The following is a 15,016-nucleotide window of genomic DNA, read 5'->3' as shown; positions in this document are numbered from 1 at the left end:
TCACACTCCTCATTGTTATGAACGGTTAATTCATGTTGATTCTGTCACTTCCCAAAGTAAAGCTAACCTAACTTGCCATTAGATAGGTATTTTTTCCTTAATTTGGGATAATGTAAATAGAGTATCCTCACTCCAGACATTATGAAGCAGTGGATATAAATTTACTGATGGGGTTATGGAGTGAATGGGGCTGCGTTTGGCTGCGGTTTCTTCGTAATACTCACTGTCTTCAGCTTAAGGCTGGCTGATCCACACTACATGCTTCAGTGTTCTTCTGAAAGCCATATTAGTTTAGTGCCTTGCAAAATGTGAAGTGGTAGTAGTGTCTAGCTTAAAGAAGGGATTAAAAAAAAATCTTCCAGTTGCAGTGGTAGATGAGACACCAGCAGTGATGCCACATGGTTGCTTTGGGCCTCTAAAGGAAGCTTGAGGAGAAATCTCTTCCAGACTCAAACTTATTTTTGTGTGGCTGGGGTAGCACTGTTGTGTGTCTCCCAGTTCTGCTGTGCTGAGCAAAGCTGTTGCATACCTTGGGGCAGATGTCTGGGTTTGGAAGCCAAATAACAACATCTTAGGTTACTGCAGATTTGAATTAGTAAACACTGAACTGAGCACAGATTGCACAGGGTCAAAACCCATGGTTATAGAATGGATTGTAACCATGGTAATATGCTCACAGTGTTTGAGTATCTATTGTACATCGATTTAAATAAGCTTGCAACTAGAAAGCTGGTAACCATGCCCAGTCTGTGGTATTTATAGATGGAGACTTATGTAAGTGACAGTATCTGCACAAACAACACTCTGAAGATGTTACAGGAGTTCTTCTCTTTCAGCTTCATTATAATTATCACTACAGTGGTGACAGTACAGTCAACTTCACACTCCTCCAAGGAGGATTTTATTTTTTAATGCAAATACATTCAGTAATCCTAATTGAAATGGCATCTAGTTTTACCCAACAAAATCCTTATATTGTGGAATCTCTAAACTTTTTTGCAGCATATTATTTGGCATATGAAAAATGAAGTCAGAAATTTTATGTGCTGTATGTGTGTGTATCTTAGTGACATTTTAACTGATACCCTGAAAAATACCTTAATCTAAACTTGAACAGAAATAGCAAATACATTTCAAATTTATTGCTCTTACTGAATTTTGAGGTGTTTTCTAGCTGAATTTGAAATGTGTTGTGCCCCTCCTTCAAGCTGTAGGCCTTCATTTTGACCTTGTATTAATTGCATTGGAACAAAGCTGCCTCCCCAGAAAATTAAGCCGAACACTGCAGAACCAATCTGAACTTCTGATTTGAGCTTTCCAGGCTTACCTTGTTGATGTAATGCATTTTCTGTTTCTGTCTTTCACACTTAGTGCTCAATAAATGGCAAATGAACCCATATGATAGAGGATCAGCTTTTGGTGAGTAGTCCAAATGTTCACTTGAAAATTTCACTCAGTGAAAAAGATAATAAACTAAGAAAGCATGTGTGAAAAGTTAATGTAAAAGCAGTTAGTGAGGCAGTTTCTTTAACTAATACTGTTTTGTAATTTTCAGCAATTGGGTCGGATGGTTTGTGTTGCCAAAGCAGAGAGGTAAAAGAATGGCATGGGTGCAGAGCAACCAGAGGCGTGACTAAAGGTAAATATTATTTTGGAGGCTCTTCTAGAAGTTTCAGCTGAAGTGCTTGCTTGTCACACATTGTTTATGTAGATGGTTGCATTTTAAACTCATATCCAGCTGAGCAAATGTGTCATTACTCAACTTATGAAGGTTTTGGAAGGACAAACACCTCTGTTTTGCTCTCCTTAGGTTATAAATTACTTTCTCCCTGGTAGGAGATTATCTTGAAGGAGACAAGATCATAACTAATATTCATTAGAACACATTTTATTAAGGTGTTTATTAATAGGAAATAGCTACTCACACAGTATGTTCAGTTGTTTCCTTGCACACTTCACACAAATACATGCACAAATTTCATTGTTACATGGTTGGCACAACAGTTGAGGCCAACCCCAGCTCTTGACTCAGAAGCAGAGTTGCACTGGTACTCCTGTGGTTCTGGGTGGGTGTTGAGAGACCCTCAGTCTCATTTCGCCAGGTCTGCAGATAATCATGTAGCTTGTCTGTACATAGCAGCCAGTTGGATATGGTTGAAACTATACAACCAGCTGTTGATGCTGGTGGTTTTGTATGTGATTCAGCAGACCCCTGGTGTTCTGAGGTTTATCAGTTCTTGTGTATTTGTTGGATTCTGTGCTGCTCCACTGGATCAGTGGAGATCAGATCCACTGGTCTACAGCTTATCAGTCTTAGAGCCTTTCACACACCTTAGCATATGTTTTTTTTTCTCTCCCTTGCCTGCTGTTCTGTGATAATCTGTGTTTTCATTACATACATAGGTTCTTACAGAACCTTTTCACACCAACCTAATAGGAGATTTTCTGCCCCTTTCAGCAGGGGTGGAAGCATTAGACTTGCATGGTTTTTCAGATAGCCAAACAGAACCACCTGGAAGAAATGGAAATTTATATGGTGTGTTAGATCCTTTCTTTCTCTCTTAAAGGCAAATACTACTATGAAGTTTCCTGTCATGACCAAGGCTTGTGCAGAGTTGGTTGGTCAACTATGCAGGCTTCACTAGACTTGGGTGAGTCTCCTTTAAAAGAAGAATCCTGTGGACAGTTTTCACATTTGTATGGAATGGCTCGAGTCCTGTAATAGTCTTAAAGAGAATGGGCTTCTTGGGAAGGATAGCAATATAGGGGAGTTTAAAACTTTCTGTACAAATATTGTTCTTCCTGTGAGAGGAGATCTGCAAAGGCAGCAGCAAAGTTTCCTGTCTTCTGGCTCCTTCCATTTTATTTAGATTTCTTAAATGATGATGACTGGAGACTAGTAAAATCAATAAATGTGCTGTTAGAAAAATACTTCTTTAGTGCATATCAAAGCTAGAACCTTTAGTTAGCACTGTGTATTATTTTTTTACATGGTCGTGCTAGAGCCTTCAGTTGCCAATACAAAGAGGAAAAAGTGTGAAGTGTCAACCAAAAGATAAAAAGCTGTCCTTTGTTTTGTCTTCAGGCACTGATAAATTTGGCTTTGGCTTTGGTGGCACTGGTAAGAAATCTCACAACAAGCAATTTGACAGCTATGGTGAGGTAAGCTTGAATAGTTTACTGGTAAAAGCATAATTAGAAGTTTTGCATGTTAGTTCTGTGCTATAACAATCAACTGTCTTGTAATACTGCTGAATTCTAAGGAAAGGTCATTGGGCAAAAGCACAGAGAAAAACACTGAAGCATTTTTGGATAAAAGCACATTAACAGATTCAACAAAACCAGTTACCAGTTTAAGGTTTACGATTTTGGCTAAGACTGCAAATATATTGACTCTTATTAAGAAGATAAATCTTTTCTGTGTTTCACAGGTTAGATGTTAACTAATCTCTTGGATTTATTTCTTATTTCAGTCTTAGCTGAACAGCACCCAAGCTGTCTGTGTTCTTTGGTGGATGTCTAAGTGAGGGCATCCTCACCAAGCATGTTTTGATGTATTAGAGAGCTGTGTGATTACTTCTACTGTAACTACTAGTAAACATGTACTTAAATGCTGATTAAGATGTGGCTAGTCATGCTTTTATTTCTGGCTGTTGAGTTGGGTTTGTCTTTAGAACTGTTACCTTAATGTAGACCTCTGAAAATGTCTACCAGGAATGTTGGTGGTGAGTTTTGTGTAGTGTGCCAGTCAAGAGATCAGATGTTCAAGCATCATTTATATAAATAGGAACACTGCAGCAGAAACTCAGGTCTTTTTGTGGTATTAATGAACTCTGCAAGCTTTATGACATTCAACTTTTATGACTGTTGTAGCTTTTTTACAGCAGTGACTTCTGAGCTATTGACTTAGAAACACTTTATAATACACAGATTTTATTCAATACCTTTACAATGAACAGATATCAGGATATTTAAATGAGGTATTTCAGTATGCATAATGTGCATATAGTACCTGCTGCAAGAGTTAATCTTTTTAGGTAGTCAAAATACAGGTTTCTGTTGCTGTTTGGTGCTCTAAGCTTAGACTTATATTGGCTAATAAATGCATGACTAATACACCTTTCCATAATACAGAATACTTCCAGTTATTTAAGTGGCTTAAATTTGTCATTGTCTGAAGTGTTTGGCTTGAAAATAAACTGAAAGCAGCAATAAATGTTTAAATGTCTAAGTAAATCGGGCAGTTTACTGAAGATTTGCAATCAAAAAATAATATGCATGCTATTTAAAATAATGTTATTGGAATCAAATAAACTTGCTTCTCTCAAGAAATGGAATTTAGTAGGGGGAAGTGGTAAAACTAAAAGTTGGCAGAATGTAAGGCCTAAGTTTTCTTAATACATTGAGCACTAAAATCTCTTAGCTACACAAACTTATTTTTGTTACAGGAATTCACTATGCATGATACAATTGGGTGTTATCTAGACATAGATAAAGGACAAATAAAATTTTCTAAAAATGGTAAGTTCACTTCACTTCCTTGGAATTCTATTGGGCAGTGAGAGGAATGCACATGCCCTCAATCTGACTGAACTAACTCTGATTTCAGGGAAGGACCTTGGCCTTGCATTTGAAATCCCACCACACATAAGGAACCAAGCACTTTTTGCAGCTTGTGTACTGAAGGTAACTTGGTGTCACAGATGTGCAGGATCATGAAAATTGTTCTAGTTTTGGTAACTAACTTCTTTGTAAAATTTGCATAGCCACCTGCAATTACTGTAGTTTGGCTGCACATTCCATTTCCTTTGGTCTGCTAGCATTTCACTACTGGAATGGTCATCACTGTCTGTTAGCTTTGACAAGCACCATTCAAGTTAAATATCAAATATTTAAATTTAATATGAGGGTGGGATAGCAGAGATAATTAATCCTTAATAATACTGCTATCTTACCTGTATTAAACTGGTATGCTGTGACAGCTTGGGGAAGGGCAGTGTCTAAGGCAGGAATAAACGCCACCTTCCCCTCCTCATCTAGCTGGGTTCTCGTGGGGAAGTAAATTACTGAATTTTCTCACTTTGTGTGATCTCTTGAATCCGTCTAACACAACTTTGTTGAAATCTAGAATGCTGAACTGAAATTCAATTTTGGTGAAGAAGATTTCAAGTTTCCACCAAAAGATGGCTACATTGGTCTTTGCAAGGCTCCTGACGGCAGTGTTGTAAAATCACAACACTCAGGTAGGTTAGGCTTTTAAACTTCCCTAGCTTCTATATACAAATTGTGTTACAGAGCAGCTTTTGATAACTTAATTGCTCCATTACTGCTGTATTCAAGGTCTTACAACGGTCTTGCTGATAGCAACAATATTAGTACTTCAAGTATTCCAGTTTTTCATCATTTTAAACCACAAATCTAACATTTTGAATTAAGAAATGCATCAGATGAAAACAGAAGTTGAGCTAAATTACACAATAGTGTCATCTTTAAGTGTGTGTGTGTGTGTAAGCTCTGCAATAAAATTGATTATGCTACATTGCTAATATACCCCACTCTCATGGCAAGGTTCACTTGTAATCCCTTGGTCTAAAGCTATTAAAAAGCGAGTGAGCTGTAGCACCACCCATGAATGGAGCATCTAGAATCAGGTTTTAAGCTACTTGGAGAAAATCCATGTTTTGATGGCATGTTTTTTTTCACTTAGGAAATGCACAAGTGGTTCAAACACAGAACCTTCCAAATGCTCCAAAAGCATTGATTGTAGAGCCATCAAGAGAGCTGGCAGAACAAACTTTGAACAATGTGAAGCAGTTCAAAAAATATGTTGAAAATCCAAAATTAAGGTAACAGTGCATCTATTATAATTGTATTGTCCATGGCCATGACTTTGCAGGGAGATGGGGGTTGTTCACTTTGTAGCTAAGTGGACTTTAATCTGCAGTGCTGCTGATAACAGCCCCATTAATATCTGCTATCAACCAGCCTTGGCACTTTTCAGCTACAGTCAGACTAGTTAAGGCTTTTTTTGATGTGTTTTATCTATAGACTGCATCTTTCTGGCATGACAAATCTGTTTGGTTTTGATTTTTTTTTTTTCTTCAGATTGTCAAAGGTGTGTGGTACTTAATGATTTTCCTCAAGGAAAGCTCATCATCTGCTTACTGCCCTCCTTTTCTGAGCATCTTCCTGTGCCCCCCACCTCCCTCTGCCCTCGTTTTGTTTTTCCTCTCCAAGTAGTAAGAAGAGCAGAGCTTGTATACAACATTAGTATGGTCACAGGACAAATGTTGCAGTGATTATCATGGGGATACAATTCTGACAAATCATCTACAAGTTGCTTTGGTCTAGACTGTGCTTATAAAACTTAAACAACTGTTTCCGTATTCTTACTTCAGAGTACTTTTACTAGAATTGCAGACAAGTAGCAGTGAAGAGAGGCAAGCTGTTATGCAAGATTAATTGAGTTTACTGTTCATTGTCTTTCTAGCTTTGAGGAAGAAAAGAAACTTATTAACTTATGTTTGAAACTTTTAAGGAACAGATTCTTTAAGAAGAAAATAGTTAAGGTGTTGTGTTTTTATACAACAGCAATAAAGTATTCAAATGCAAATTCAATTCAGTAACTACTTCAGCTTTTTGAATTAAAATTCAAGAATTAAACATTGCATATGAAGGGACCAATTTTATTTTTTTTTCCTATTTTGCTCTTAAAGTTACTGTTCAGATCTGTTAACCATGAGCTAATAAAAGAATCACTCTTCAGCCAGATGTTTAATATGTCCTCTGTATGTAATAAACTAGCAAATGTCAAAATATGTTTATGTAATTTTAGGGAACTGTTGATTATTGGTGGAGTTGCTGCAAGAGATCAACTATCTATACTGGAACAAGGAGTAAGTTGTATTGTTGTTCATGAGCTATTCAGAATGCAAACTATAAAATTATATGATGTTGCTAGAGAATAGTAACAGTGCTGCTTGTAACTTCTGTAAACCTGATGGAAAGAAAATGTGCAGTTGATAGCAAGCTCATGCTGCACTGGTCTGGCATTTGTGGCTTTACTTCCATGGCAGTTGTCAATACTAGTGTTTATAGTACTTGGTCCAATTCTGTTGAAGCCTGAGTACTTGGGAAAATTTTAAGGACAACTTATAAAAGTTGTCTTTATTTTAACTAGCAAGACAGAGGCAGTTTTCCTGTTAATTTCTGTTTCATGTTTATGTAATTAAAACAGGTTGACAATTACCTGTTTTAATTACATAAACACTAACCAGCTCTGCATGGAAGGAACCAGTCTAGCTTCAGTAGCATGGGATGTACAATCAATTCAGTCATGCTGTAGGGAGAGAATGTCTTTTTTTTTTTTTAATTATTTTTTTTTTATTTAACACTCAGTTTTGGAAGTAAGACCATGTCACTATTGATGTTTTTCAGTGATTCTGGCTGTAAAATTGTAAATTTTCTAGTTCAAGAAGCCTGTTCTAGTTCTAAGCCTGCTTAGAAGATTGCTAGCTTTTCATGTGAATGCTAAATTCATGATGGTAAACTTTTCCATCTGGCAAGATCTCAAGTTATTTCTATGGTTGATACTCCTGATATGTATACTTTGACAGTACAAAAAAAGTAAATTTATTTTATCCCCATTTAAAAATAAGTCCTGCCTAAGGCAGATTCTGCTAATGAAATAGCTGTAGAACTGAAATGAAAGTTGCCCAGAGAGGTTGTGGGATCTCTTTCCTTGAAGATACTGAAAACTTTGTCAGGCAACTACCTAAAACAACTTAGTAGTTGTTCTTGATTTGTATGTGATGGTGGGAGTGGAGACCAGATGACTTCCAGAGATCCCTCTAACCCAAATTACTCTAGGATTTTATGAAACTGTATATCATAGAAAATAGGGCATCAGAATTGTCTCTTAATGTTAAACTTGAACAAAGCTGGTAATGCTGCTAGGTCGTTATGGGACCAATTCATACTCTTCTGTCTTGCACAGGTGGATATTGTCGTCGGAACTCCTGGAAGACTGGATGACCTGGTCTCAACAGGGAAGCTTAATTTGTCTCAAGTTAGATTCCTGGTTCTGGATGAAGCTGTATGTAAAGAACTAAGGGATACTCCAGTTCTGTTCTCAAGTGCAGCGTGACCTTTCCTGAAAGAGTCAGCAGAGCATCATTGCTCTGTAGCATTTGGTACTTCAGGGGAGCAACAATTAGCTACCTATAGACTCCTCCTGGTTCATCTTTTGTAACCAGAGTAACCTACATAGTTGTTTGCCCTTTTAGCTTCTCTGGTAAAGTTGTTTGTTGGTTTTGTTTGTTTGTTTGGAGTTTTATTTATTTATAATTGTGAATGCAGCCTGAAAGATTTCTCTGCATAATGAAATCTGTCCCTGTCACTGTACAGGGAACTTGGAAGGACAAAGATGAGAAAAGCATTGTAGATTCCCCAGCAGGTCTTGAGACCAGTGAATGTTGCAATCAGTATGCTGTGAAATGAGTGCCTGTCCCTCTGGTGTGCTATAGTGCAAATGAATAATCAGAAAGATGGAGTGCCTTGGGTTATTAGCTAGGAGCTGCTGAGGCAGATGTTCAATTTTTTGTGAAGCACAGCATCTGTACTTGTAAATACTCCCAACTTTTTTTCCTGCTCAGTAATACTGTCCCAGCCAGACATTGACCTGTCCTGCTAATTAGAAGAGATTAAGAAAAGAAAATTTGGCGAGTACAAGCGTATTGTTTAATTCAAGTGTGTAAACTTAGAAATCAGAAATAAGAATTGCAGCTTTATTTCTTTTCATTCCCATGTAGGATGGCCTTCTCCTCCAAGGTTATTCAGATTTCATAAACAGAATCCATGGTCAAATTCCTCAGATAACTTCAGATGGGAAGAGACTTCAGGTATTAAATTTGTTCATGCTTTTTGGTGTTCTTTTGTGGTGGGTTCGTTTGTTTGGGAAAGGGTTTTGTGTGGTGTACACTGTGTTCAGTTGTTGTTTGCTACGTGCTTTTTTGAGTAAGATTTTATTATAGCTCATGTCACAAACATTTGTTCATGAGGCTCAGTAGTTGCCTGTGAATATGTATTTTTAGGATACTGGATTTTGAAGCCCAATGTTTAGCAGTATTTGAGTTAATTGTTTTTCGGATACATTTATATCTAACTATGCACATCATGATTTCTAAAGGTATAATAATGGGCTCTCAGTAATTCTGCTTTCTTCCTCTTAAGTGACTGGATTTTTGTAAGAGAATAGTTAAGTAACTTATCTTGTGTCTTGACTCCTCATCACATGAATCACCCAGCTGATGAGAAAGTCAGTCAGGGGCTCTGTTGAGCTACATTGTGCTGTTCAACTACGTAACATTCTTCCTCTGTCCTTTTTTGCTGGGTGAATCTGATCTTCAGTGGTAACCATATTGCTTTTTCCTTCTCAGGTGATTGTGTGCTCTGCAACACTACATTCTTTTGATGTGAAAAAACTGTCTGAAAAGATCATGCATTTTCCCACCTGGGTTGATTTGAAAGGAGAAGACTCTGTCCCTGAAACTGTACACCATGTAGTGGTCCCTGTAAATCCAAAAGCTGACAAACTCTGGGAAAGGCTCGGCAAGAATCATATCAGAGTAAGTGGTCTATAAGTGAAAATTAAGATTATTTGCCCATATTTTATTTACTTAACCTTCAGAATTTGGGCCTAATGTTGTAGGAACTTTGCCAGCTATTGAAACAGCTTAGTGTATCTGGAGTGGCTTGTTCCATGTCAGTCTTACAAACATGATTGAGGAAGGTCTTCACAGAGTAACGTTCTGATTTGTAATAGATAATAATGGCACTGCACTTCTTTTTTTTCACTCATTTCACAGCTAGTGGTTTGTGGCCTAACTGTAGTTAGTACCTCTCATTTCCAAGTGTTCAGAAGGAAGTAAACTTTCCAGCATACTGTAAAGCAAGTTTGTCTCTAACCAGTGTGAGATGAGCAATTTCTAGAGGCGTGTATTTCATCTCAGACTGCTTGTAGTTTAGAGGAGAAGTGGTGAGGTGGTGGTTGCTGTGGTTGAAGTCTGTAGTTTTCAAATTGTAAATAACTTGGGGATTGTATTTCACTCTCGATTCTTACACAGCTACAGTCAATAGGTTTTCTTAATGCCTCGTTATCTCTGGAGGTTCCCTTTGTTAGGTCTGTTAGAGACTTTAAGTCTTAGAATGAGTTTATTTCTTTTGGTTTAGGTTTATATCTGATTCAGACTAGCATAGAGAAAAAGATAACCATGTTTGTGTGATACCATGTTTATAGTACATTGTTTTCGTGTTTGATGATTTTGTTTTGGTGTTTTTTTTTAAATTCATCACTTAGTTCAAAGGTTGTTTCTATCTGGTGTCTGCGTAAGTAACTTTGTCTTTTTTTGTGAACAAGTTGTGTGCTCACCGTCAAGACTTCTCTGTAGCTAAAGGTAGATTAGTTTGGAGAAGAACAGAGTTCTAACAATACTTTTAAACAGTATTTAATCTCTTGCTAATTTTAGCTTAATGGATTTATTTCCTCCGAAGTGTCAAATAATGACTTAAAGAGTTTTTGTTTTTTTACCAGACTGATGAAGTACACGCCAAAGATAATACACGACCTGGCGCTAACACTCCAGGTAACAGCTTGTGGAATAATCCTTTGTAAATGTCATGAACTAAAGCTAAATTACAGTAGATAACTGCCTTGAGTTGGCTTTCTCCAAAACTATTTACATATTTTTGTAGTTATGAAGAGAAACGTTTTTCTGTAATTAGGGGGGAGAATATATATTTTACAGGTATGTAAATCACAAGTTATTGGTGTAAGTAATTTGAAGCTCTGTAGTAGTTTGGTTCTTTCTGCATTATATTACCTTGGAGCAGTGGAACATGGGGGTGGAGGAAGAAAAAACTGAAAGTTTAGTTGACTTGCTTTTCTAAGAAAATGTAACTGTCTAATGAAAGGCTAGAGAAGACATTAAAAATGTGCTGTTCAAAGGCTCTTCATATTTTTAAAGAATTTGAGTGAAATAACTTCTTTACTTTTACTTAGAAATGTGGTCTGAAGCTATTAAAATTCTAAAAGGAGAATACACTGTTCGGGCAATCAAAGAACACAAGATGGACCAAGCCATTATCTTCTGCAGGACTAAGCTAGATTGTGATAACTTGGAGCAGTACTTCATCCAGCAGGGCGGAGGTAGTATTTTTCATAGAAACCTTATTTTTCTCACTTTCCTGTTCTTTTTCAAAGCCAAAACTGAATAAGATAGGCCACTGACTGGTACTCAGACACCTCACAAATAAAATCGTCCTTAAGTTTTTTATATACTGACTGGGCATAGAAATCAGCATTCAGTAGCAGGGAGCTGGAGGAGTGCCCTTTGTGGGAGGAGGCAATGAACTCCCCTGTATCTGTTCCAGACAACTCTGAAATGGCTGGAAACAACCTGCTGTGCACCAAAACTTAAACCAATGAGAAGACTATGTGGTGCCTCTGCTGAAATGTACGTAAGAAAAAGTGATAGCTGCTAGGGGTAGGAGACACAGGAAGAAATGTGCCTCTACGAAAGTCCACACGTGAGATGTAGGATGAATGTGAGAGAGAACAGTGGCATGCTGAAAGGAGGTGTGTGAGTAGAAAGATAAGACACATTTGGATAAACAAGGGAATTTTAGATTTTAGTGTTGGTCCTGTATTTCCATGATGTCTTTATCAGTAGTTAGCCTTTTAGGTTAATTGGTAGTAAAGTAAAATTCCCCCGAGTTGAGAGTTTTGCCCACAAAATATACTTTTCTGCAGTTCTGTGTAGTGTTATGTCATCACTTATGTATGATGGTACTAACACACAGCAACTCTTTCAGGCCCTGATAGGAAGGGACATCAGTTCTCCTGTGTCTGTCTGCATGGTGACAGAAAGCCTCAAGAAAGAAAGCAAAACCTGGAAAGATTTAAGGTGATGAAGCAGATTCTTCAAAGCTTTTCCCTCGCTTCCCTGTATCTGAAATCATGCATTAGTTTGTGTTGCTATGTTCTCCATTTAAATGAAATTAACATCACATGTGCTATGACCCACTTCCTAAAAATTGTGAGGCACAGTTTCTGTGGGTGGAAACCTATACTGTCAGTCAATATGACCTTTGGGAGTTTTCACTGGGAGGATAGATGGGCTTAGTTTTAAATAAAACCGAAATTTAAACTGCAACACATTTCATTGTTTTTTAAAGTTACTGGTTCTTAAGTTATTTAGGTATTAGACAATTTGGTTTTAAGTCATTCAGCAACTTATACTTACCTCATGCTGTTGGGGAAAGAAATAAGGATCTCAATTGACCAAGCTATTAGTGTTCAAAAAGCATTGTTGCACTGTGGAAGAGCTTTATTGGAACTGTTGAACATACAGAGACACTGAGAGGTGAAGTCAGTGCAGAGTGTTTTATCGCCTGAGGTTTTGATGGGCTTGTTTAGCACAACACTTCTTTACAACTCTGTTTTTGTAGAGAGGAGACGTCCGATTCTTGATCTGCACAGATGTTGCTGCTAGAGGAATTGATATTCATGGTGTTCCATATGGTAAGACACAACATTTGATCTAAGCTATTGAATTGCATGCAGCTTCAATAAGTTTGCAATCCTGTCGACTAGTTGAAACAGGTATATGACTTACAGCCTCATTTCTAGAAATTATAGATGTTAGTGGCTTCAACTTCTAATTTGATTTTTCACCGTACCTTCTCAGATGCCTAATGATGTTCTACGTTGTTGGGCATACCTAATGATGTTCTACATTGTTGGGCGTTCTTCATTTGTATTTCCACCTTTGTCAAAAAAGTAATCATGGAGAAAGCAGTTCTATAGTGCAAGCCTTAAGTATAGGTGTTGCAGGTAATGACACCTGTAACTGCTGTGACAACGCAAAGTAGGTGTATGGGCTGAGGAGAGGGATTGCAGCAATCAGAATCCTATTTATTTTAGATGTCTGGTCTGTGCCTTAGCTCCTGTGTTTAAGAGCTTGTATTCACTGTGGATTGTATCTCACACAGTTATCAACGTCACACTCCCTGATGAAAAACAGAACTATGTTCATCGCATTGGGAGAGTGGGCAGAGCTGAGAGGTGGGTGTATTCAGGAGTCACCATGGTTTTTTTGGTTATTCTTCTTGGTGATTTCATAAGTTGGCACTACTTACTGAAATTTTTTTTTTTTCTCTCTCCTTTCTCCTGTAATATTTCAGGATGGGTTTGGCCATCTCCCTTGTGGCAAAAGAGAAAGAAAAGGTAATTATACTCCAAAGCAAAATTGAACAGGGATTATTCGCTGAAGTTCTATCCACTAGCCATATCTGAATTCAATATCCTGCTCTGGAAAACTGTTTTTCTTGCTTAATTGAAAGGGTATTTAAATAGGTATCTGAATTCTTTTTCATGCTTTAACTGTCAATGAATGTACAAAATTTCACAAGTTTTAGAAGTTGATTTTCCTTTATTTCTAGGTTTGGTATCATGTATGCAGTAGTCGTGGTAAAGGATGTTACAATACTAGACTGAAGGAAGAAGGAGGTTGTACCATATGGTACAATGAGATGCAGGTAAATGTTTTGCTTAACCAGAAAGTTCTAGGCCTGTGGGGTATAGTTCTTGTTTTATCTGCGTAGCAGGGTTATTTATCCTGGAAATGAGGAGGCTGAGGAGAGACCTTATTGCTTTCTATAACTGCCTGAAAGGAGGTTGTAGCAAGGTGGGAATTAGTCTCTTCTCCCAAGTAACAAGCAATAAGAGGAAATGGCCTCAAGTTGCACCAAAGGAGGTTTAGGTTGGATATTAGAAACATTTCTTCACAGAAGGGGTTGTCAAGCAGTGGAACAGGCTGCCCAGGGAAGTGGTGGAGTCACCATCCCTGGAGGGATTTAAAAGAATTGTAGATGTCGTACGTAAGGACATGGTTTAGTGGTGGCCTGGCAGTGCTGCGTTAACAGTTGGACTTGATCTTGAAGATCTCATTGAACCAGAATGATTCTATGAAGTACAAAGCTAGTTTGGGGGTGTTTATAACTTTTGATTTCATTCCAAGAAGAAATTAGAAAATTCTGCAAGTTATACTTTCTGTAGGTTATTTATTTAATTACAAAAGTTTATTTTAATTTTCTCAGCCAATTCAGTTGGAGTCTCATTTTCAGTGTCTCTATGGTCTTCCTAACCAAATGCTGTTTAAGAATCACAGCATGTTAGTTAACACATTTTTGTTCAGGTGATTTGTTGAAAACTAACTTAAAGCTGTTGTTCCTCTAACTTGGAAATAGTATTTCAGTTAAGTACAATTTCATAGGGATTTGTGTACTAAGTATGAATGCTTGTTAAATTCACAGTACTTCCCATCTTTCTCCATTAAGGAAGGGTGAATGATACGTGGTAAAATCAGCTTGGACTGTGAGCTTTTTATAATCAAGTAGCCCCACTTACATAAGTAAGGTAGCATGTAAGATAAAAGTTTTTAGGTAGGATAAAAACATACTGAGGTGGGAAATGAACTTCCATAGTCCATTTATGCAGAAAATGTATTAGTCTTTGGTGTCTGTAATTTCTGCATACAGTTCCTGTTGAAACTATTTGAATGTGACTGTTGAGAACACTAGTCTGACTGAAGCCTTGGACCATAAGAGTACTTAAATATATTTCTTTAAATATTTTTTTTTTCCTGTAGTTGCTGGGGGAGATTGAAGAACACTTAAACTGCACTATAACCCAAGTTGAACCAGACATAAAAGTACCAGTAGATGATTTTGATGGGAAAGTTACATATGGGCAGAAAAGAGCTCTGGGTGGTAAGCAGTGAACTACTTTTGAGTTACCCTGCTATGCAGTGCTCAATTTCTTGGTTGTTGGCTGTGCAGCTACAGAGTGATGGTTTAAAAAAAACCCTGCTAGTTCTTTGCTGTCTTCTGCATTTGTTACATGCAGCCTCATTTCTTAGATGGTTCCAAGTGGCCAAAGTGTGTGTGTGTGTGTGTG

At 37.5% G+C, this 15,016-nt stretch overlaps 1 protein-coding gene across 1 annotated transcript; it reads left to right on the top strand.

Annotated features, from left to right (window-relative positions):
* Nucleotides 1–1,371: 1,371 nt before the first annotated feature.
* Nucleotides 1,372–14,829, top strand: DDX1 (DEAD (Asp-Glu-Ala-Asp) box helicase 1; the record flags this gene model as incomplete). Its single annotated transcript, XM_008942468.1, has 20 exons — nucleotides 1,372–1,419; nucleotides 1,556–1,639; nucleotides 2,568–2,651; nucleotides 3,086–3,162; nucleotides 4,449–4,521; nucleotides 4,610–4,686; nucleotides 5,129–5,243; nucleotides 5,708–5,846; nucleotides 6,836–6,896; nucleotides 7,997–8,095; nucleotides 8,811–8,900; nucleotides 9,438–9,626; nucleotides 10,592–10,643; nucleotides 11,060–11,206; nucleotides 11,872–11,963; nucleotides 12,508–12,580; nucleotides 13,051–13,123; nucleotides 13,243–13,285; nucleotides 13,501–13,596; nucleotides 14,709–14,829. Coding segments are annotated over 20 exons (1,833 nt in total), but the record flags the coding sequence as incomplete, so codon positions are not given.
* Nucleotides 14,830–15,016: the final 187 nt, after the last annotated feature.

Source organism: Merops nubicus, unplaced genomic scaffold (genome assembly GCF_000691845.1).
Source record: "Merops nubicus isolate BGI_N331 unplaced genomic scaffold, ASM69184v1 scaffold52226, whole genome shotgun sequence".
NCBI classification, from domain to species: domain Eukaryota; kingdom Metazoa; phylum Chordata; class Aves; order Coraciiformes; family Meropidae; genus Merops; species Merops nubicus.
This window is presented reverse-complemented; position numbering and strand designations above follow the sequence as displayed.